The sequence below is a fragment of the Gavia stellata genome, chromosome 12, assembly GCF_030936135.1.
Source record: "Gavia stellata isolate bGavSte3 chromosome 12, bGavSte3.hap2, whole genome shotgun sequence".
In the NCBI taxonomy this organism is placed as follows: domain Eukaryota; kingdom Metazoa; phylum Chordata; class Aves; order Gaviiformes; family Gaviidae; genus Gavia; species Gavia stellata.
Genome location: NC_082605.1, coordinates 4,433,825 through 4,456,317, shown reverse-complemented (window position 1 = coordinate 4,456,317; position 22,493 = coordinate 4,433,825). Strand labels below are relative to the sequence as shown.

The 22,493-nt window shown below is 37.4% G+C and overlaps 1 protein-coding gene across 1 annotated transcript in view; it reads left to right on the top strand.

Annotated features, from left to right (window-relative positions):
- Positions 1–979: 979 nt before the first annotated feature.
- SLC6A11 (solute carrier family 6 member 11) overlaps positions 980–22,493 on the top strand; it is a 102,139-nt gene continuing 80,625 nt past the window's right edge. Inside the window, exons 1-4 of the mRNA XM_009809167.2 lie at positions 980–1,199; positions 5,112–5,246; positions 5,416–5,556; positions 7,035–7,125. Of these exons, the coding sequence (XP_009807469.1) occupies positions 980–1,199; positions 5,112–5,246; positions 5,416–5,556; positions 7,035–7,125 (587 nt within the window). The remainder of the gene's footprint in view (positions 1,200–5,111; positions 5,247–5,415; positions 5,557–7,034; positions 7,126–22,493) is intronic.

The following is a 22,493-nucleotide window of genomic DNA, read 5'->3' as shown; positions in this document are numbered from 1 at the left end:
CGAGGGGGTGCAAGGAAGCAGGGCTGGGTCGGGTACCCGCCCGGTGCTTGGCTCTCGTTGCTTCGCGCGGGGCGGGGGAGCGAGTGGCTGGGGATGCTCGGGTGGTGATGCTGGGTGGAGGAGGAGGAGGAAGAGGCGGAGGGGGGGAACTGGCGGGACAGCCTGAGGTGGGCGGAGGGGGGAGGCGGGTGTTATACCATCGCTCGGGGGAAGGCTGAGCATTTGCAAATTCCGGCTCCAGAGCGCGGGGAGCAATCTATTCCCGCCGGCCAGCCAGGCAGCAGCCGCAGAACAGGACGAGGCTTCCCGGCTCCTCGTTATCCTAAGGGTGTCCGCGTTATCCCCGCCTCTGCCGCTGGGCGCCGGCGGCTGCCCTGCCCCGTGCCTCCTGTGCAACAGAGCGAAGAGCGGCAGCCCGCGGAGGTCCGCTCGGAGCCGAGCGCGGAGCTAGAGACCCTGTCCCTCTCCCAGCCGCGCAGGCACAGGCAGAGCCCTGGGTGAGTAGTCTGGGAGCTCCCTTACTCCTCCAGGCAGGCTGGCCAGAACCATTCAGGCCCCCTTCTCCACATCCCTTTCTTCTGTTCTCAGTTGTGTGCCTGGAAGGTGCTGGACATCTCTGTTCTCTGGTAGGTTAGTCAAGCTGGGATCCTTGTTTGGGGAGGGATTTTTGAAAGGCTTCGCTCTCTGCGCCTTAAAACAATGTCATACTACTAAGTTGTCTGTCTCAACTTGGAAATTATCTTCTCCTTCCCTTGTACATAAGCTTTTTTCCCCCCCCTCCTTCCTTTTACTTTTTTCCTTCTTTACAACTTTTCCAGCCTTATGGAGTTGCCCCCTTCACTTTCACCTGCGAATTTGTGTGGGTAATAAGAAGCCAATGATATGCTGAGGGACTTCTTTAGTCATTGAAGGTTATTACTAATAAGTGACTTGAAACATCTGTATGTTTTTGTTTTGTTCTCCCCTAGGCTGAACAGTCATGACAGCTGAAAAGACTATTCCTATAATTAATGGCAAGCCAGAAGATGCTTTGGACCCAGAAGCCTCAAGTACCAACCTTGTCCACAGCAATGATAAGAAAGTTCATGAAAGAGGTCACTGGAACAATAAGGTTGAATTTGTGCTTTCTGTGGCAGGGGAGATCATTGGGCTGGGAAACGTATGGAGGTTCCCATATCTTTGCTACAAGAATGGAGGAGGTAAGATGGCATCATATGTTGATTTACAGCTCGCCATAAACATGCGGGAAATAAACAGTTAAGAATGCTTTACATGATTTCTTGCACTAGTAAGAGATAGGTATTCAGGATTTCAGTGTATGTGTGGATAGGGAAGTATTAAGCATGTGACAACTAAGAAAAAAAATCATTGTGTTTCTCTTTCCTTCTCTTCCCCAAATATTGTGTGTCTCACTTTCACAATTTTCTTTTGTGTTAGTAAATTGACATACTTTTCTGTAAGGTTTTTAATGCGGAAGAATCCAGCGTCCTGCTACGGTAGTACGCTCTGTGTTTTCTTCTGTATGTGAATACAGACCCAAGCATACTTAAATAAGTTCGTCTGATGTAGAAAAGAATGTAGCAGTTGATTTTTCACAACAGTATACTTTGGAGAGGATGAATGTTGTTTTTGATAATGCTACAAAGATTAGGTTTTTTCTTTGTCATATGAAAATTTCTTTAACTCAGCCATACTTCCTTTTCTCATTACTTCCCAAATCATTACAGTAGGGTAGGGAAGACGTAAAAGCTGTCTGTTACTCAAAGAAGAGAGCAAACCCTATAAAATTTAGAATAAGAATGTTTGTTATTTGAGAGAGAAAAGAACAGACTTAACTTCTACAAAAGTATAACATGTGGCATGTATCAGTTATAGTTAAGTATAAACTATGTAAGATATGTGACAGTTAAGAGTAAGTGCGTGAGCTGTGACTTGTGAAGCAATGAGGAAAGGAAAGTAAAAAAGTAAATAAAAAATTTAGTTTAGAATTCTGTGGACTGGATTCAACATTCTCCCCACTTAAGGCCTGAATCAGTGTTAGTGTAAGCATGTAGGCTGGGAGAAAAATAACATGTTCAGTGGCTGATATGCAGAGATCTGTTCTTCAATGGGTTTGTTTGCTAACAACGCTACGCCAAATTTCTTTCCCTTGTCCCTCCAAAACTAGGCACGGTTGTCTGAACTCAGGGATGATTTTGGCCCTTTGTGTCTGCTAATACTACTGTGGAAGACGTGTTTATGGTTTGCAGTTCCTTTATGTATCTGTACTTTGGCAAAACTAAGATAACAAGAATTCACCTGTTTTCAGAATGATGCTACCAAGTACTGCTGTTAGTACATAAATATTAATATGCTGGATATGATATGCAGAACAGTTTCTTGTTGATTGTCAAAGTTTTCCCAGAGAAATTTTGGTAGAGGAAAAGATAGAAATATTTTTTCAGTATATAATGAAGGTTTCCTTGTTTATACAGTAATCTTTATATGCCCATTTGTATGTATATGCTAGCTTGTCAGAATGTGATGCTATCATTTTTAAGGCTATAACATTAGGCAGAAAAAATTCTAACCATGTGTTTGGGTGATTTGGTGAAAAAGTAATTACTTAGGTATCATACTTAATCACCACTCTATTCTTCAAGAATAGAATTAATGTGTGTGGGTTAATGGTCATGTCCTGGCACCATGGGAAATTTGCCATTGACTTCAATTTCATTCAATGAGGACTTGGTCTATGACCTGTGTTTTTGTAATTCTCTGGAATGCCCTGCTGGAATTAGACCAGAGTTGGACTTGTTTGATGCACCAGATGTAGAGACTGAAAACTACTTAGTGTGCGGTAAGTGAAGACAATGGTAAGATATATAACAGGTAGTGTAGGCATAAGCTTCTATAATTTTAATTTGTTCTTATGAATATTTACTGTTGTTTTTAGGAAAATTAATTTCTTTGTGTGTTTAGAATTAGGTATTTCTTGAAATATGATCCGTTTGCAAGCTGGGAAACCTGATGTCCTCTGATTTTCATGATGTATACCTATTGTAGAACATTGTTGGAAAAATAGAGTCAAAGCTAATACTTTTGATTTCAACAAGCTGCCATGTTAAACTTGCTATGGTCATGTGTGTGAGTGGGCCAAGCCAGATTTGATACTGGCCAGCAGGTTACCTGGCCTATAAGGATTTTGTTCAAATTGTTTGCATGGTAAATCATACAGAGAAACCGTGGTTTAGATGCAAGGATTCCATTCCTTGTGATATCCATGTATTGCTTGAGATGCAGCCAAGATTCAACTACAGGCAAATTGCCTGGTTGAGGGAAGAGTCCATTCGTGAAGGGATTTCTCTTGAGAGATGGGTCCGAAGAAAGAAACTGCAAGTCAAAGCAGCTGTATTTAGTTGTCTGAACTTTCTAATCGAAGTGACCAAAGCATAATAATTGTTGCGGGTGTGTTGTGGTGTTTGTTTTTTGGTATGTGTTGTTTTGGGTTTTTTATAAGATCATGAACGGGATACCTTTTTGCCTTGTAGTTGTAGAAATTTTCCTGAAGTAGATTCAGAAACATTTTGTTCACAGATAATATACTGACAGAGATTTAGTATTAGAGAGGTAGCTGTTAAGGTGCTGTTCATTAATGATCAAACTGATCTTCAGGACTCCCGTTGAAGGAAGGAAATGCTGATCTTGCTAATGCTCTAAAGAACTGATCAATGTATGCAATGATGGACAGCACTGTAAAACACATCTTCCTAGGAAAAACTGCATCCACGAAAACTTTTGTGTTTAGCATATCTTGTGTTGATCTGAAATGGAATGAATGGTGGGATGCTTACATCATTTAACGGGAGCTTTAAATTAAGTTAATGCGTGTTGTGGGATTATTTGTTTGGGAGCAAGCAGGTTGAGGCCTGGGTACAACACGTTATGTACGTTATACTAGCCTTTATTTTCATAACTTAATAAGACAGTTAAGGCTTTGTAATTTTCCTGCAACTTCAGATAAATTATTCTGTGCAGTACTTTGCTGTGCTGATGTAAAACCAGTAAAACTTCTTTGGTGTAAGTAAAAATGGCAGAATCAGTTATTTTGTGCTTTCTTCTCAGCATTTATTTCCTTCTTTCCCTGTTTCAGTCTAAACTGATACAATTGCTTGCTTTCCACCTCATCCTTTGACTCATCAGAAAGTCTGAGTACTTGGGGAATGAGGAAAAAAATCTTTATGCTTTGTATGTTAACAGATTCTCTACATAGTCAAAAGGCTGTATTTTATTTCTTATTATTTAGGTTCAGTTCTAAATGGAATACATAAAATCTACATTATTAGCAAGTGACGTTATGCCTAACATAGGTATCTTCTCTCATTTCTTTGCTTTGGCATACTTCACAGCCATGTTCTTTAGGTGCCATACCTAATACACGAGCAATCGTTAAATAATACAATACTTCTGCAATGAGTTAATCGATAAGAGAAGTTTTTTGTTGTTGTTGTATACAATGCTTCAGCATTGAATTGTACTGTTCATTATCTAGGCTGGAGTTTACTGTCAGCACCTAACAAAAAAGTTGATGCATTGTTATTTCCCTACAATTTCACATTAATATTTCTACCTGATTAAGGCCAAGCCCTGCTTTCCTGTTGTTGTAAGTAGTTCTAAAGTTTATTTTATCATTCCCTTTTCATGATCCCTATCATCAGGCTTATCCAAATAACATACAAAGGTTTTATTTCCATCTCGCACTTCTTTATCCCTGGTTTCCTGAGCAAAGTAAGGAAGAGAAGATAGCGTAGACTGACTTTGGTGATGATCAGAACAGAACTGTGTGGCTGAGCAAGACTGTGGTCTTTTCTGTGTTTGAGAGACACATGAGCAGAAATTTAGTCTATGCTGAGGAACTTTGGTCTGGTCTTTTTTTTAGTCCATGATATTGGCTTACACAGGTTAACTTTCTGGTATTTGGGGCCGGGAGTAAACACCTCCTGCACTTGCAGCACGATGCCTGAGAGGTGGCTAATAGCTGATCCTTTCTTTGTTAAGAAAACTAATTTCTCACTATGCTGTCAAGGAGCTGTATTCATTATAACCAATACCCCCTCAATATTTGCTTGTAGGTGCTTTCCTCATCCCATATGTGGTTTTTTTTATTTGCTGTGGAATACCAGTATTTTTCTTGGAGACGGCCTTGGGACAGTTTACTAGTGAAGGAGGCATTACATGCTGGAGGAAAGTTTGCCCTCTATTTGAAGGTAACAAACAGTTCTGTGTTCTACTGCAAAAGAATGCATTAAATTTGAAGTAAAATAAAATAAATTGTATCAAAATTGAAGTTAAGATATACTTAAAGTAGTAAGCATTTGTTTTTAAATTACCTGAAAAGTAAAAGTTTTCTGTTGTGTCTCACTTTTTTACCTCTAGGCATCGGATATGCTACCCAAGTTATAGAGGCACATCTAAATGTATATTACATCATCATTTTAGCATGGGCTATCTTCTATTTGTTTAACTGTTTTACTACAGAGCTTCCTTGGGCTACCTGTGGGCATGAATGGAATACAGGTATGACCTCAATAGAGATTATTGCTATACAAATAGTTCCAAGTAATTGATTAATATGTTAAAATGTCAGGAACAAAACTATTCTGGTAGAGAAGTCTGTGGAAATGGCCCAATCACATCACACTACACCATGATAAAGGAATGCTGGAGTGAAGACTTACTCATACCTTTTTGGTTTAGGTCATTGTATAAGCATTTGTTCCTGCAGAATATAATGTCAGATAGCAGGCAAAGACTTTGGATTTTGTTAATTCTGTAAGATATTCTGGCTAAATCCCAAGACTCTCATTTGCAATCCTGTTTATTCTCCCTGAATGCAGTAAGTGAATTCTACTGAAGAGCTGATGACCTGATGACAGGTTACAATCTTGCTCTTTCACTCTAATGAAAGCGGGAGGAGTTTAAATAGAGAGGAAAATATTAAATGTGGAACTTTGGGTTTGGTCTTTTTAATGCCAGATGTTGAGGGGTAATGTTCATCAAGCTACTTCTGAAAATTTAGTCACATAAATAATCCTTACTGCTTGCAAAGTAGCCGCTTACATGAAAGATGAGGTGTGCATTCGTAAGGGTTTGCAGTACAGGGCTCTGCATCTGTCCTCTCATTGATATTCTTATCTGTAATGCGCTACTTATTGTATCTGAAGATCACAAACATCTATGGGGAGGAATACATACCAATGCCCTTATTTCCATGTCCCTGAAGTTTCTGCATTTATTCCTTGTGTTACTGTCTGATTTCAAATCATGTGCCAATTGTACTGTCTTTCATGGGTTTTGTTAATTGGTCATTATAGTGTTCTTTGAGCACACCTACAGCTATGTGAAATCTTGCAGTCTAGGTTATGTTAGGGAACTAGTCTTGGGCTCAACAGATGTGGAAGGCTTCAATATCAATTTTGGCAACCCTGCAAAGGAGCTTAGCCAATGTTGATCACTGTTCAAATACTAAGTGTCAACTCAACAATGCTGAACTGCTTTGATCTCCTTTCTCTGTATTAGAGATAATAATAATAATAAGCCAGAGCGACTTTTCACTTGCCATATTAAGGCAAAGTGGAAACCTGTTGCTGGTAGTGTTTCATAAGCCAATCGTTACCATTGGCCATTGAACCAGCAGTTGGAGTTAGGAGTATGTTGTAACTTCAAATTAATTGCCTCAGTTTCTCAAAGCAACTTTCTTCTGCCTCAGATGTTTTATTGGCCCTTGCCATTGCAACTGTGCCTTTGGAAAGTGTTATAGGAGAACGTAGCATACTGCATGGATATTTTTCTGGGATAGGCCTGTGATCTGGTGATTAAAATACAGTGTTGCTGAAGTAGCAGCTGTAGCATTTTAGTCTACCTAGAAATCCTTTAACCACATAGAGAAAATGTATTATAGAATGGTGGCTTTACAAGATGCATAAACTAGAAAATGCACAAGAAGAAATGTACTTACATGTCAATATAGCAAACTCTTTTTTGTTCTTTTATAGAAAACTGTGTGGAATTTCAAAAACTTAATATGAGCAACTGCAGTCAAGTCTCTTTACAAAATGCCACTTCTCCAGTGATGGAATTCTGGGAGTAAGTGCACATAAACTTTATGTTTGATCAGACTATTCATTATCTTCCAATATTTTGATCATTTACACATGATTAGATACCTTGTAACCCTATAGCACTTAGTGATGTGAGTTCAGCTGGAAATTTTCTCATACAGCCAGGGAGGGTCAGGATGAGAGTTTTAACTCTTTTTTTAGAGGATACAAGGAAAGGAATTCCATATCCTGAAAGAACATAGAACAAAGTGTGCCTCTTGCTTGGGAGCTTGGCTCCTGCTGCTGGAGGAAAGAGCCTCAAATCCATACTAATGAGGAGGCAGACGTGGAAGAAAGAGGATGATTTTAAATATTTCTTGGGTTTTTTTCCAGGATGTTTCTTCTGTTAAGAGTTTGAGAGTTGCATCCTCATCCTTGTTTGAGCTAACTAATACTTTGGCTTCTCATTGTTTTTTAAAGGACTATGTAAGTGTTAGTTATTCAGCTGTAATAATGGGAGAGTTTAACTCTCTTGTGTCTCCTTGATTCTGATTTCTAGTTAGAGTAATAGAAGAGAATGGTATCTTTACAAAATGTGGTCTGCTTTTGTGATGACACATTTTTTCTTACTATAAGTATTTAATTAGTGCATGTGTAGTTGCATATTTGTTCTTTGCAGTGTGTGTTAAGACAGTCATAGAGATGGAATGTTATTTTTAATACTAAGTCATCTCATAATTCAAAGTGTGTTACAAAATTCTGGGTTACTAAAATTTCTTGAGGGCCCATTCTAATCTCGTTAATTTTATTATTAAGATAGAGCCTTGTTCTGAGACTGTATGTTCAGAGGTCTGTTTTATGTTCAGGACAGCAATAGCTACACTTTGAAAGGACCATAAATAAAGACTATCCTTGAAGGGAGAACTCTACATTGACATCATTTTCTTGAGTGTTAGCATATACTATTGTGATCGCCTTACAAACCACTTTGTCTTGCTACATCAGTTACTTTAGCCTTCATGGGTGGTAGCTGTTCCTTCAGTAAATAATACTGTTTTATTTAAAAATAAAAAAAACCAAAAACAAATTAAATCTGAACAAGGCATGAAAATACATACACTTCCTGGTTAAAATTGTCATTTTATTTTCTGTTAAAATTTTCAATAATCTGAACGCCTAACCTGTTAAACAAAAGTATACCTACTCTAGCTACTTCTCAGCTAATATTTCAGAATAAACAACAGTTTCTTTGGTGACATCTCTTATTGCTATGACTTAATAATTTTAACAAAAATATCTTACGGTTCTTTGGGATAACTAGAACTAAGATTTCATATAGTTAGTGTAAATGAACAAAGCATTTTCTCCAGTACTAGCCTTATTTACGCACTGTGTTTATTTGCTTATTCAACAATATTCAAAACTCAGCAATTGATGGTAACTCCAGAGAAGTACGCAACGTTCAATTGAATTATATGGAGGGCACAGACTAAGTTTTATATCGTCATGTTTCTAGGGGTTTGGGGGTTTTTTTGTTAGTGCTCATCTTTGGATTGCCTAAATTCCCATGTCAGTGTTATTTTGACACACATACAGACACATTTTAAGAATGTTCCCTTCTGAGAATTCTCTAAAAATGAGGCTCAACAAGGTTTTATAGCTAAACCTGGATTCAAGTTACAGTGGGTTTTAAGTCCTTCAAATTTTGGACATATTTGCCTACCTGATTTTGGCCAACTTAGGAATGAATTATGAAACTAGAAGGGGTAATCAGATTTAGCCTTTTCTCTAACTTGTTTTACAGTCTTATGTATACAAAGTTGAAAATATACACTCCAAAATTTTTAAAATCACAAAAACCAAAAGAGAAGGTAAACAAAATAATTTGTTATTTATTTGAAACTTTTCTTTGTTGTATTGCGGACAAACTTTTCGTAATACTAACAGTTTACTGGCCAAAATAGCCTAAGATACTAAAGTTATCACTTTCTCTGTCCAAGCAAAACAGAAATTGCATAGCTTTTCACCCTTGGAAACTGAATGTACTCTCTTCGTGCTGAGGAAGGTATCTGCCTTGTTAAAATTTAAGTAGGTATGACGTTGCATGGCTTCAAAACTTAAAATAGACATGACAAACTACTTTGGAAGTGGAAGAATGAGCTTTATTAAATATCAGAACTGATTTTGCATTAAAATAACTACTTGGAATGAACAGAAGATTATAATTAAGTTATATATCTTAACTACATCAGGCATAAATGCACAGTAGAGCTCTTTGTGTATAGATGTGCAGTGCAGATCACAGAGTAGTTAATATGAAGTAAATATATTACTAGACTTGCTGGACAAATTAACTAGTCATCTTATAGTCTGTAGATGGGTGTTACCAGAAGTGTTATTTCATGTAGCCAGAGGTCTTGTTCACATGATGTTGCTTTACTCCTTTATAAATTCTGGTGTCAGGAACCATAAATTTATTGAAAGACTGTTTTTGAAACAAATCGTAAAAGGAAAGTTGATGGGGTAGACTGCACAGAGCAGATGCTCATTACTATTTTCAGAACTCATGTGGATAGTGAGTGAGAATCTTCATTGCTGCAATAACCAATCACTGGACTGAATTCATTTGCATAATGACCAGTTAATTAAGTTGATGCCTGTGAAGGGAAGGGGGAGGCTCTAGGTTTCTTCTGAACAACCACACCATTCAAAACCTTTACACTTTGCTCTCTGCAATGTCAAGTCTGCAACTGAAATTCCTCTAAGTCGTGACTACATAAAGCCAATTTATTGTGTAAAGGGTCAGCTGGGGAAAAAAAGTTTGGGTTTGGGGGAGGGGGTGTGGTTTTTTTTCTTTTGGTCTGTTACCATCTACTCTTGAGATAATCTGTGAATTAGAGTGGTAATTATTGTGACTAGTGATCCTATTTGCTAACTGTGTGTGATCTCATTTACATGTAGAACTGAATACTGTTTTTGTAAACTGTCAGGCTGATGTTGCTTCTTTTCCTTTGATAATCATATCGCATTACCACAGTCTTCTAGAGTATTCATAATATCTTCAGATTTTTTTAATTAAAAAAAAAACAAACCCACTCCGCAAAAATGCTTGGGGAAGACTCAAATGCATGCTTTAGCAGTGCTATGTGCTTCTTTCAAGCCCAGTGCTCTCAGCCTGGGTTAATAATTCTGAGGGATAGACAGGTTGCTATGTATCACACAGTGGACTAGACTGGCATTATGTAAATGCCAGCAGAGGTTAGTAGCAGAGGCACAAGTTGGATTTGGTTTTGTGTGTGTGCGCGTGCGTAAATGAATATGACAGGCCCAAAAGGATGTCTTTACTTCTGACTTTGAAAAGGAGTCTTTTGCGTGCTTGCGCTCTCCCTCTCTCTCTCTTTTTCCTTCTGTCCTTCTCCCCCATTTAACTAGTACTACAAAGTCTTTTCCGTCATCTAGGCTAGAAGGCTCAGCCCTTATTTATTTGTGGCTGGAAGCAAATCCAAATCCTCAGTTGGTTTGAGGACTGCAAATAAAGACTTCAGCCTTTCTGCTCAAATATTTCTAGGTTTTATTGCTTCTGTGGCCTTGGCTACTCCTAAAGCTATTGCTGAAGTCAAACAGCAACTCACCCAAGTGCAGCGGTGACTGAGAGGATACTTTGCAGTACTATGAAGCTCTTCTGGCATGCAGACTAGTAGTTACCCTTCTTCAGTTCTGTCCAGAGGATACTGTTTCCTTACTACCCTAGCAGGTATAGACTCATGTCCTCTGATAATTCAACATTCTCTACCAGCTTTGATGGCTGGGTCACACAGAGGGTGAAGGCCTATTTATTGTCTTGGATTGTTTGATTGTTTAAAAACCAAAAACACTGAAGATGTTAGAAATAAGTACTGCAGTAGATCCTAGATGCTGTTTTCCTTTTGGTACACTCAGAAGAATCTTATTGTACATGCAAGGACCTCAAAACTTAAAAAATTTTTGTGAGCCTGTAATTGATAACTACTTATCTGTAGCTCCACAGTGAAAATGGTCTGATACTGCTGGAGGAGCAGTAGGCAAAGTCTGGGAGTTTGGACCCTCTTGTTCTTCTGTTTAGAAATGTCTATCCCTGTTAATGTTTTAAGACTTCATTTGCGTTAGCAGACATGCCACTGACTACAGGTATCAGTGTTGATGACTCTGGGAAAAATTAGGAGATTAAAGACCTTACTTAAAAAGACCTTGCAAGCCATAGCCTTGAGAAGGTTCACGTTCCATCTGTGTATACAGTTTTCTAAGGTAAGCAGTTACATCAATCAAAATACTTTTTTTTTCAAACTTTTTTTCATCAAACTCTTTGATGCTATGTTCCAAAGAAGAACAGGCAAGAGTCTGAAACTTCACTTTTCATTTCATACTGGTGCCTAGCATTCAGAGACTGTCCAGTTCACTACTGTTTATGGCGTTTCTCTCATCCTAATCCTATAGCTTGATTAAGGTTTTCTAAGAAAAAATAATAATCATAATTTCAAGGTACAGCACATGGAATTTTTAGTGTCCAAACTTTAAACAGTTAATAGTGGTAGCTGCAGTAATAATAGAGGTGTTGATATTTCGGTTCTGTTAAAGTAGTCCCATGAAAGAGAGCTGTGGCCATGGATGAGGCTGTATTTATAGCCTGGGAAACAGCATAGAGAGGAGAAGATACTCTACTCCATTGTTCTGTATGCTTTTCTAGGAAAGGAAATTGTCTGGCAGGTATAGGGGGCAGCAACCGTATCTGTGTGCTCTTTTGCCTGCTACTCCAGTCTGTCACCATGGTCAGGAATTTGAGGTTTCTAGTGCCTGGGAAGGGAGCTGGACAGACAGAGGACTCATGGTTTTGTGGTTGATTCCACCTCAATAGTTTTTTATTGGCTGTATAACAACAACTTAGTCCTCTGTTAAAGAAGGTCTAGCTGTTGGCCTGTCATTCTCTGGATGGGGTGACACATCCTTAGCATTTCCAAGCAAAGCCTAGTGAGAAAAACCATTTTTTTTGTCTAGGGAAAAGAAAAGGGGCTGTTCTCAGCAAAAAGGGAAAGGCACATACCCTTTCCTTGCAAAGTCAAAAACAGTTTTTCCTGTTTCATTCAGGCTGCAAATGACTGCAGGAGTCACATTGTGGTTAATCTCCAGCACCCTATGAAAAGTCATTAGTAAGTTGAGCCTGATCCTGCAGTGCTCAGTACACAGAGACCTTCAGCACCTCTCAGAACTAGGCCCTTTGTGCATGTCTTGTAGAACATTGAGTTGTGCCAGACTTGCTCGTTTCTGTTCAGTTCATAAGAGGCCGTGTGAAAATTGTTTTTTGTTTGCAGTCACATGAGCTCTTCATCTGTTTTTGCCTCAAAACCACTGACTTTGCCTGGTTTCAGTTGAAAGAGGTGAATGGGATAGGTGTCAAAATCCTAAGCCGATTTCTTAATTTTGAGGGATAAATGTTGCCCTAAACCAGGCAGATGAACTTCCATAGTTTTTGATTTTTATCTTGAACATTGTACATAATGTTTTTACTATGGAGAAAAGATGACCTTTAAAGTTGCAAAGTGAAGTATTTGGGTATTAGGAAATACTAGAAGTAAGGCTGTGCAATTTTAAGTTCACATCTTTTATGCATATGATCATCTTTAGTTAAAGGACTGCCTAATATTTTTTTAGTAGATCTGCTTTGTTCTTGCTAGAGGGTGGATAGGAAGCAAACACTATACAGGTATTCAATATTTTGTTGTTCTTCTCTTTGTTTTATATTCTCATTATTATTAGGTTCCTGATCTGCTGACAAAGTTATTAATTTAACCAAGGCTTCCTAGGGTGCTCATGGTATCAATGGCTTTGCAATCAGAGTTTTCTTTATTATTTACACATTAATTTATCTTCACAAAATCTCAATAAGGTCAACTTATTCCCATTTTACAAAGAGAGTAAAAGTGCTAAGTATGAGAGGCCCAAGGCATTTTTTCATCCTATTTAGCATTAGGGTTGTGCAAATTTTATTTCAATTAAGAAACAAGAAAATGTATGCAAGTCAGCTTTGTCCAAAGATAAAGATAAAAAAAAGTTACTTAATTGAAGACACTCTAACATTTGTTTGAAACAAGTAATTTCTATTTATTTCCAAACAAAACATTTTATTTTGTGCACTTACATGAAAATTTAAGGGAATTTAAAAAAAAAAAAAAGCAGTAACTTTTGGTCATCTTTTGCTCTAATGACTCAGTATTTAGAAGGCTCTCTTTATTGTATTTTGCTTGCAAGAAATTGAATGCTTATGTTCCACTTTCTTGAATGTGTTCTGTATGGGGTGAGAATTTCACCATCTTCTCTTGAACTTACTCTACTTCATATAAAAGTTAAATAATCATGGAGTATAGCCTGGGGTGCTAACATCTTGCTTCTCAGGTGGTTGCCATGGACAGAAGTTTACAGGATCATTCTTCCACTGCCTCAGTACTTATTTAGATTGTGTAGATCAAAGGGGATACTTGAGGACATGAAGGATTGAGGGAGACTATTCTGATACTTTATAGGTTAATAGTTAGATCATTCATTTCCAGTCTTTATGCCAATAAATGTTTAATTGTTTATACACAGTACTGACAGTCTGACAGTCCTCTGACTTGTCTCTAAATCAGGTATGTTACTGCTTCCCACCTCCAGCTACCTAGTCCCAGTGATTTTATCCAGCCAGTTGTCCACTCTCCGAACTTGCATCTAGTTTCAGGATGGCTGCTCGCTGGTCTCCAGTCTTAACTCCCTAAACTTTTTTCATCTGCTCCATAAACTCATTGGCCAGCTAATCACAAACTGCTCTTTCTTCTGCTCATTGCTTTTCTTCCTCTCCCCATGCCTATCTGTTAGTGCGAGAAAGATTGGCCTCCTTGTCCAGACAGTCTCAGTCCAATTTATCTTCGAGTCTCCCTAACTCCCAGTCCTCCAGGTGGTTTTTTTCTTCCTGACGTTCTGCAAATTGTGCAAAGTTAGTAAGTATGTAGCATTAGAGCATTTTGACAGGGGGATCTAGGAAAATTTTATCTGTATCCTGATGAAGTCTGTTGGCAATGCATGCTTTTCTTTTTTTCTGCGATGAAAAGGCTGTTAAGTAACTGCAATAAATGTTTTTTCCTATGCCTGTGTTTTGGGTGCAGCCAAAAATTGCCATTAAACTTTTTGAAGCTATTTATCGTAAAGAACTTTGTTTAAACAATAGGAGTCTGAATAAATATATTTGTATCTGAAAACAGGATTTTATAATAGAAAATTTTAAATAATAAAAATTTGGTGTTAGGAGACACACCTTTACGTTTTGGAAAAGTAACTTTAAAATGTTACAAACTCCTCTCCAGCAGTTGTAGGTACTTAAGGTAATAATAAACTTTTCTTTGATTGTGAAGGTGCCATGAACTAATTTTGTCTTTTATTTTCCTGGTTATTTAGAATGATACCATTATTTCAGATGTAGTTCATAAAACATTTATTTCGCTATCTACTACTTAGAGAATTTCTTTTGAGAATTTGTAGCATTCAGTTGGTTCCTACAATAAAATACAGGAAAGTTTTGGCCTGCAGTGTTGGCTAAAATAGAAATTCCATTTTTGTAGCAAAGATCATACATGAGCTATTTAAAATATCCCTTAATTACACAATTGTAAAAGTTCTAGCAATAATATTATTACCTGCTAATAGTTGGAATACATGCACAGCGAGCTGAGTGATGTGCTTAAAAAACCTGTGACCTTTAGAAGTTTCTGGCTCAGATATCCAGTTTTGGTGAAGAATGCTGAACTTTTTTTTTTTTTTTTAAAGAATTGGTAACATTAAGGGCATTTTCATTGCTGTTGTTAATGTAGGAGTGTGTGTTTAAAGACATGTATATATATATATGCACTTTTTGATATTGTAGGGAAAGAAATATTTCAGTGAAGCACGGTTTGCTTGCAGGGAAATTAAAAAAAAAAAAAAAGAAAAGTGAAAGGTCTAAAATAGCAAACCCTTAGTCGTGCCATGACAAGCATGGCCAAATCAGTCAATTGCAGAACATGCCAAAATAACCAGCCATGTTTCTTCTGACTTTGCTAGGGTTTTAATTGGTTTCTCGTAGATTTATTTTTTTTTTGTTACTTATATAAGGGAAGACCTCTACTGAAAGTCCTCCTTTCGGTTATGTCTGTTTTTGTGCAAATAGAAAGGTGAGCCCCCTTCTTTAAGAGTATAGCCTCCTACACTTGTATCTAAGTAAACTTTTAAATCTTCTAGAAAACTGAAAGCAAGATACAGTTGGTGGCAATTGCTGCCTGAAACCAATTAGTCCACTTCAGTAGCTCCCTTAATGAAGAGAGGTGTCTTGCACAGGACAAACTGAAAAGTTACATTCATGTTTTACAAGGTTGCCCACCCCAATAAGTATTTTCTCCACTAGTTTACCATGGGAATTGGATTTGCAAGACTAGATGTGCAAACAAATAGCATGTAACTCTTCCAAGACACATTTTTCGAATACCTCTGGAATCCTTTAAATATGCATGTGGCTTTGTAAATAAAAGACTGTCACTTTCAACTGTCCAAGAATGTGACCATTAGATATGCTCACTATCTTGAAACTGAGAATCTTAAGGACCTTGGTGCCAGGGATTTTAGAGATGCCCAAGTAACTTTGAAAACAATGTTAAACAGCACTCACATTCATCTACTTCTTGGCTATCTCAGCATGGGTACTACATAAAGCAAATAGTTCCATGCAATTAAGCAAGCCTGTATCTATTTTTGGCTCTCAAAAAAGTATTATCAGAAGAAAAAAAACTTTTTGACACTTTTCTAAGAGTATTTCACAAGTATGGCTTTGTAGATTCAGGGCACTAAGAGAAAGGGTGGTTGCTTGGTTTTTTTAGTCAAATTAAATGCTCAAAGGAGAGATGTTCTTGCTGTGCAAAAAAATATAGTGAACATGGACTGGAAAAAAAGAACCACCTTTTTGGTACATTTTTCACTGTTTTCTATTATATTCTTATATGGCAGCAAGGAAATTGATTTGCAGTGTCAGGAGGACTTTCTGAGGAAGATTCATTAAATATTGCTGTGGAATTCCTATAAAGGTTACAGAATATCAATCAGTGCAGGCCTTGAAACAATGATGTAGACATAGTTGTCCTCTGTGTGGAAAGGGAAATGACTGATATCTTCCCAAAGTCTCTTCAACAGCTATTTTTTTAATGATTTCAACTCTGCTGACTATTGGTTTTAGTTTACAAATGAAAAATTGAGCCAGTAGAATTTATCCGAATTTATTTAATTAAGAATCATACTGTAAGTTGCCAGTGCTACAGGAGAGTGGTATTCTATGAAGACCCAGTAGCTGTAAATGTGGACAAAGTACTTGGGACCTCCCAAAATGGCTCCTGTACATTTGCAGTTTTCTTGACCTATTCTTTACTGCCTTGTGCCCCTGTTCCTTTGCAGTTTCACTTCTTAGGTTTTTTTGTAACTAGGATTTAGTACAGGGCCAGTGAGTATGAGAAATATGTTGACAGAGTAAATTTTTTTTTTTTTCAGTCAGGTAATGGTTTTATATTGGCCTGTTCAGTGTGGAAGAGACAAGAGCTTACCATTGCTCATTTGTTACATGAGTTTGTAGCCAAGAGCTCACTATGAAGGACTATTTTACAAAATCATGGAACAGTTCTCAATTGTTTGTGGTCTGTAGTTCTCATTTTATGAACATTTAATTAAGAGTGAACAACCAAGTACAAGTCCACAGACTGTCTAAAAGGCTCAACACAAATTTTGAGAGCCATCAAGTTGACTTACATTTCTTCTAGGTGCTTCAGTTCACAGCTGCTACTGTGTGCTGAACTAATTTATGTCACTCAGAAGGTGAATAAAAAGGAGATTTTTGTCACTGCATGATTTCTTCAGAGAGGAGTAGGGGGAAAACTGCAAAAAGACTGAAGGAGTCATCGGATATATTGAGAGAGTACCAAGAAAATACAGAGCAGAGGTGAGTGGAGCAGTACAAAAAAGTTATTTGACAGCATTAAACTCTCAGACTTGGTTAAGAAGAAGTTGGCATGACTTCAGTGAAAGAGGTTGAAGGAAAATAGGTCAGGAATGGCTAGATGAGAAGTGGGGTGTTCTGTGTTTATCCATCACTGTCTCTGTCTCTCACTATAGATATACACAAACACACACACGTATAAAAATGAAAAAAGACAATATATGTATATACACAGTAACTCCTAAGTAGTGTCACATTACATTCAGATAACTTAAGTACTGACTTTAATGAGGTAGGGGTTGACACAAGAAATATATGTCATTATTTGCAAGCAGTCCCAGAAATTTTCTCTAAAAGTCTGCTGAGGAGTTTAATGTTACCTTTTAATTTGATAAGAAGTGTTAAAATGGATAATGAGCAACATTCAACTCTATTAGGGCTTTAAGAAGAAAGAATTAGGCTGAACAGCAGCAAATGTGGCTCAACTAGGAATAATTCATTCTAATATGTGTAGGTCACAGAAAATATGCTGTAAGAGGTAAATATTTTAGAGCTGTGCATAATGCTGTAGCTGAGGGATTCTCAGTAATGTGACTACTGGGAATTGTCTGTCTGCTGCTTTAAAAAAAAGCCAAGTATGGAATTAAGGGGATTTCCAGAAGAGATTTCTTACAGTTTGAGAGGATTTTATTTACAGATTCTTTAATCTGTAATCTGTAGATTATCTTCTAAAAGCTGAAATGCATCTTTCTAATCATTGAGCGCTGATGGTTGGAGACTACAAGTGGGTATCCAGCAATATCTGGCAAGGATTATTTGTAGCACTTTTAGAACCCTGTGACTATGTTATATTTCCTATTTTAGGGTTTACATGAAACCTTAAAAAGAGAGGTTTGTACAGTACACAGATTCTGTATTCTTTGTCAGTTCTGGATATATAACTTTCAAAAAAGTGAAATTGTCAGCTCATGTTGACTTCCAGTGAGAGTTTGGGACCCATACGCTCTCTGTTCATTTCAAAGAACATATACTTTCAGTGACTAAATCTGCTACAGATTCACTAGAAGACTACCTTTGTTCAACTTTATGGTTGTATCCATGCTTGTTCTGGAGGTTTTTCAGTGATTACCACACTGCTGCCCTGGAAAAAAACCTGACACAACCAGCCCAGTTTTAGTTTCCTAAATGTTAGAATCTATAGGGAGAAAAGATAGTTTGGAAAGAATCTTTTCTTTTTAAGGCATTCTCTTTCTAGAAGATATATGCCTACTAGATGGTATTAACATTATCAATATGTCAGTCTTTCCCATGTCATCGTCATGTCACCAGAGCTCCACAGGTTAGCAAGCCAAAGGAGGGTTCATGCACTAGCCAGTCATGCAACGTGTCTTCTGAACGCTTGTCTCCTTCGCTTCTACTAAGGTTCAAGATTGTATAATATGGGTGCAAGTAAGATCAGAACCAATTTAATATGCAGCCTGAGTCATATGTGTGGCTAAGTTTTGATATTCGTTTAGGCAGTGCAGTGTATATTATATGAAGTATAGGAGTAGTATGTAGTATATATTATACTCTGGGGCTTACAATTATAAGGGTTATCGCTGTTAAAATATATGTTCCATTCCTGTTAAAGGGAGAGTTCTCCGACACATTTTTGTAAAAGTCCAATATCAGGTAGGTTCACTTCTAACAAGAACTTCGTTCTGATGATTGTTTCTCTCAGTGAAGCTCAGAAGTCTCCTTACTTTATTTGGCAGCTACCTTTTAATATATAGTCTTGTAAAGTGCAGAACAGGATGTTTGATTTATGTTTTAAAACTGAAAAACTTTTCACAGCTTTGATATTGCTAGCACATGGAATGTTGCTATACCTGTTGCCTAAGACAATATTGTACCATTCTGCGTTTTCTTGTGTCAAGAGGTAATGAATCATGCCAGAGAAGAAAAACCTTGGAAAACAGTATGAGTAATAAATACAGTAATAAATTGACTAGGGAAGTAACAAGAAGACTCTTTTTAGGTTCATTTTATTGAAGGATAATTTTTCTTTTTACCTTGTCCTATATGTAATATATATATTTAGTAAAAAGTCCTGAGAAGTTTACAAAGCAAACTGCTAGCCTTTTGGTTTCATAGAGTTTTATATCCTTTAGCATTCAGCATAGATTTTTGTAAGTTCATCATATGAGTACCATCATCAAAACTTATCATACGAGTATGAAAGGCAGTGGAGAATACTATCTCAAATCTGCAGCATCTTGTATACTCTGTTTAAAATGGGGGTTGTTTTTTGTTTTATTTTTACTCTCTGTGAGAGAAAACCACTCTGTATTCAAAGAAAGGCGGGAAGCATGTAATTTTGGTGAACTCACCTTCTTTTAGCCGTTGTTCCTTACTTTATGAGAGTTTTAGTGTGTCTAGTCGGTAAACTGGAGACTACTGACTCAAGCAATAGAGCCTTCTCTGAAATATCGCTGCTTGTGTGTTTATGTATTATTATTAAAGAAAGCATTCTTTCAAAAGTTTTTGTTCCTCCTAAGCTGTTCCTTTTCCAGCTTTTGAGTTATGCAGTCCAGATGTGCAGTCCAGTTACGCAGTCAGATCAGCAAATTTTACAACAGCGCAGATTAGACAGCCACAGGGAAATGTCGCAACTCCTTAAAGATACGTCAGTACAGGAAAGCTTCTGTGCTGTTCCAGCAGAGTTTAATGTTTTAATAGAGCGAAAGGAGCAATTTCACTACCTGAGAGATCTTTTAAAGCTGCTTGCAATCATAAGAGTTGAGGAAGCATTGACTTGAAGAACTCACAGCACTGCTGCATAGGAAGGGTGAAGGGTCAAGTGAGCCTCAGCATTCAGTTTTTAAGATTCTCTATTAGATAGTGGGAAAGCTGCAGTCATTCAGCCAAGAGAGAACAAATGCTGCTGGTGGTGAAACAACTCAAAATAGCTGTTTCTAAGCCATTCATATAGTTGTATGGTTGGCCACACTCTCATCAATAAATAATGTGTCATAAACACATTAGATAAGCAGTTGCCTCTGATCCCTGTGACAAAAAGAATGTCACTTCTTACTTCTTTCTGTGTCCCTGGCAAACATCTCAGCCTTCCGGTGTGTCCGGAAGTACTGCAATCATTATGGTCTTACAAAGGAGGCTGATTTTATGACTGCTAACTAGTTGAATAAGCATCTGTCAGTGCAACAATTGACAGTGTGATTGTCTTCATGCAGATGTTTACCAGAACCTTGGATGCTGGTAGCTCTCCGGCTGCCTAGCAGTTCAAGCATGCACAGAGGATTCTGGTGCGTGGAATCTGAATCCCACCATTTTCAGAATTCAGTTAATATCTGCTTGAGTTTCTGCATGTCAGAAACCTTATACTTGCACCTGACACTTGAATACATTTGGGTATGAAATACTCAAACCAATAACTTTTCACAAAAAATTAAAGAATATTAACTGCATAAAGTGCAATGAGAGAAAGAAAGATAAGAGTTTAGAAAACATGTCTTTGGATAGAAACTTAAACTCACTTTAACACAGGAATAGAAGATGTCTGAAAGATATTGATACTTTCTACTAAACTGATGGGAAATCTGTGCATCACTGGCACTCAAATACGTTATGCTTTTTGTACAAGGAGCTCAGTAATAAGGTTCACAAGGTAAATACGGACTGGGTCTGAAAAATCTGCAGGGATGAAAGGAGCATACCAAAACATACAATAAGAAAGGCCACTGTACAGTGGTACTACTGCTGCTTAGTGGCTTCAATTTGTTTTCCTTTCATTCTCTGCAGAATGCTCTGAGGACAGAGTCTGGCTCAGAGTAAAAAGGAACATTGCCACCTATGTTCCTGGCTGAACAGCTACAGATGGAGAAGTGGCCTCAAGAGGCTGCCTCCTCTGTTTGGGTGTCTTTTATTTTTTTTTTTTTTTTTAAAAAAGAAAAATGTCTTGGAAATTGTTCCAAATCAGAGACGGAGCATGAAGGGATCTTTCTCAAATAGATTGAATCTGTTCTTCAACTTTCCAAATAATGAAATAATGCAATAAGTACCCCGGTACATTCCTTTCAACAATGTGTTGGCAGCAGTTAAATCTCTTTCTATTCAAGAGCCTGGTACAGCTCTGCACATTGGAACACTTATTAAAGACGCTCTTTCCCAGGAAAATGTAGTGTTCTCCCAGCCGATAATGTAGTGTTGTAAGCTCTCAAAATGTTAGTTTTCAAATTTGGATGGAAAGATTACTTTTCCGCTATGAGTAGTCAGAAGTAGCGATTCTCTCATAATATGCCCGTCTACAGCAATTCCTACAATGGAGGGGCCCTTCTTCCTGTCAGATGTACTGAACTACTAAATTCAAAGGTGTGTTAGTACATTCTCAAAGAAGTTAAAAACATTTTCAGTAAGTGTATAATACTTTTTGAAACAATTTCCTCATGGGATTTTATCTTTCTAAATTTTGCTAGGGCATATACGTGCAATGATGTTAATTGAAAGAACAGAGGTAACCATTAGCAACAGTATGTTCCTGGAATGCAGGTACCAAAAGGTCATTGTATGCTGTCTAGTTTCTTGCTAAGTATATTATTTTATGTGTACTTAAAGTATGCTGAAATTTTTCTATGGCTCTGTTATCTCTTCCCTACTCTGTCCATGTTTATTTGTTTTTATCCACACTTATATTTTGATTCAAGTTAAACTGTAAGCTTAAAATAGGCTTACAATATTTGGTACTATAAGCTGTAACCAGAATAAATCTAGACTGTGGTAATAATGTCATGATTTTGTTCAGTCTAGTGGTAAATACCCTTGTGACCAAACATCAGCATTTCTAACTGCTAACAGGAAACATAATGAATGCCACCCTTCAGATATATGTCCTATTATTCCACTTAAATTTATCTTTTATTCATTAGATTCTTGTAACTTTTATCACTTTTCTGCTGTGTTATGTACAGGAAGAAAAGTAAAAATCTTTCTTCCGTAACACTTAGTCAAGCTATGTATGTGTGACTAGTGGTAGTGAAATGGTCAAACATAGTGTGTCTTTGGGTGTGAGACACGTTAAAAATCCACTCTGGTTTAAATTCAATTTTCCATTTACAAGCAAAATATCCTGTATGGAATTAATAGTTTGCTATTATTAATTAAAAACCTTATTCTGGTTTGAGTTAACCTTTGCATTCCAAATTAACCCTAATACCAATGGAGCTTATTTCCCTCAATATTCTTTTCAAGATGCTCAAATGCCACCAGTCCCCTAGCTTCTTTCCCAGGCTATCGGTTGGTTTGAGAAACTGAACTGCTGCCTATTTTTAAACAACAGAACAAAAAACCCCCAAAACTACAACAACAAAGAAACCAACTCAGTACCTGCAATAAATCTTTTC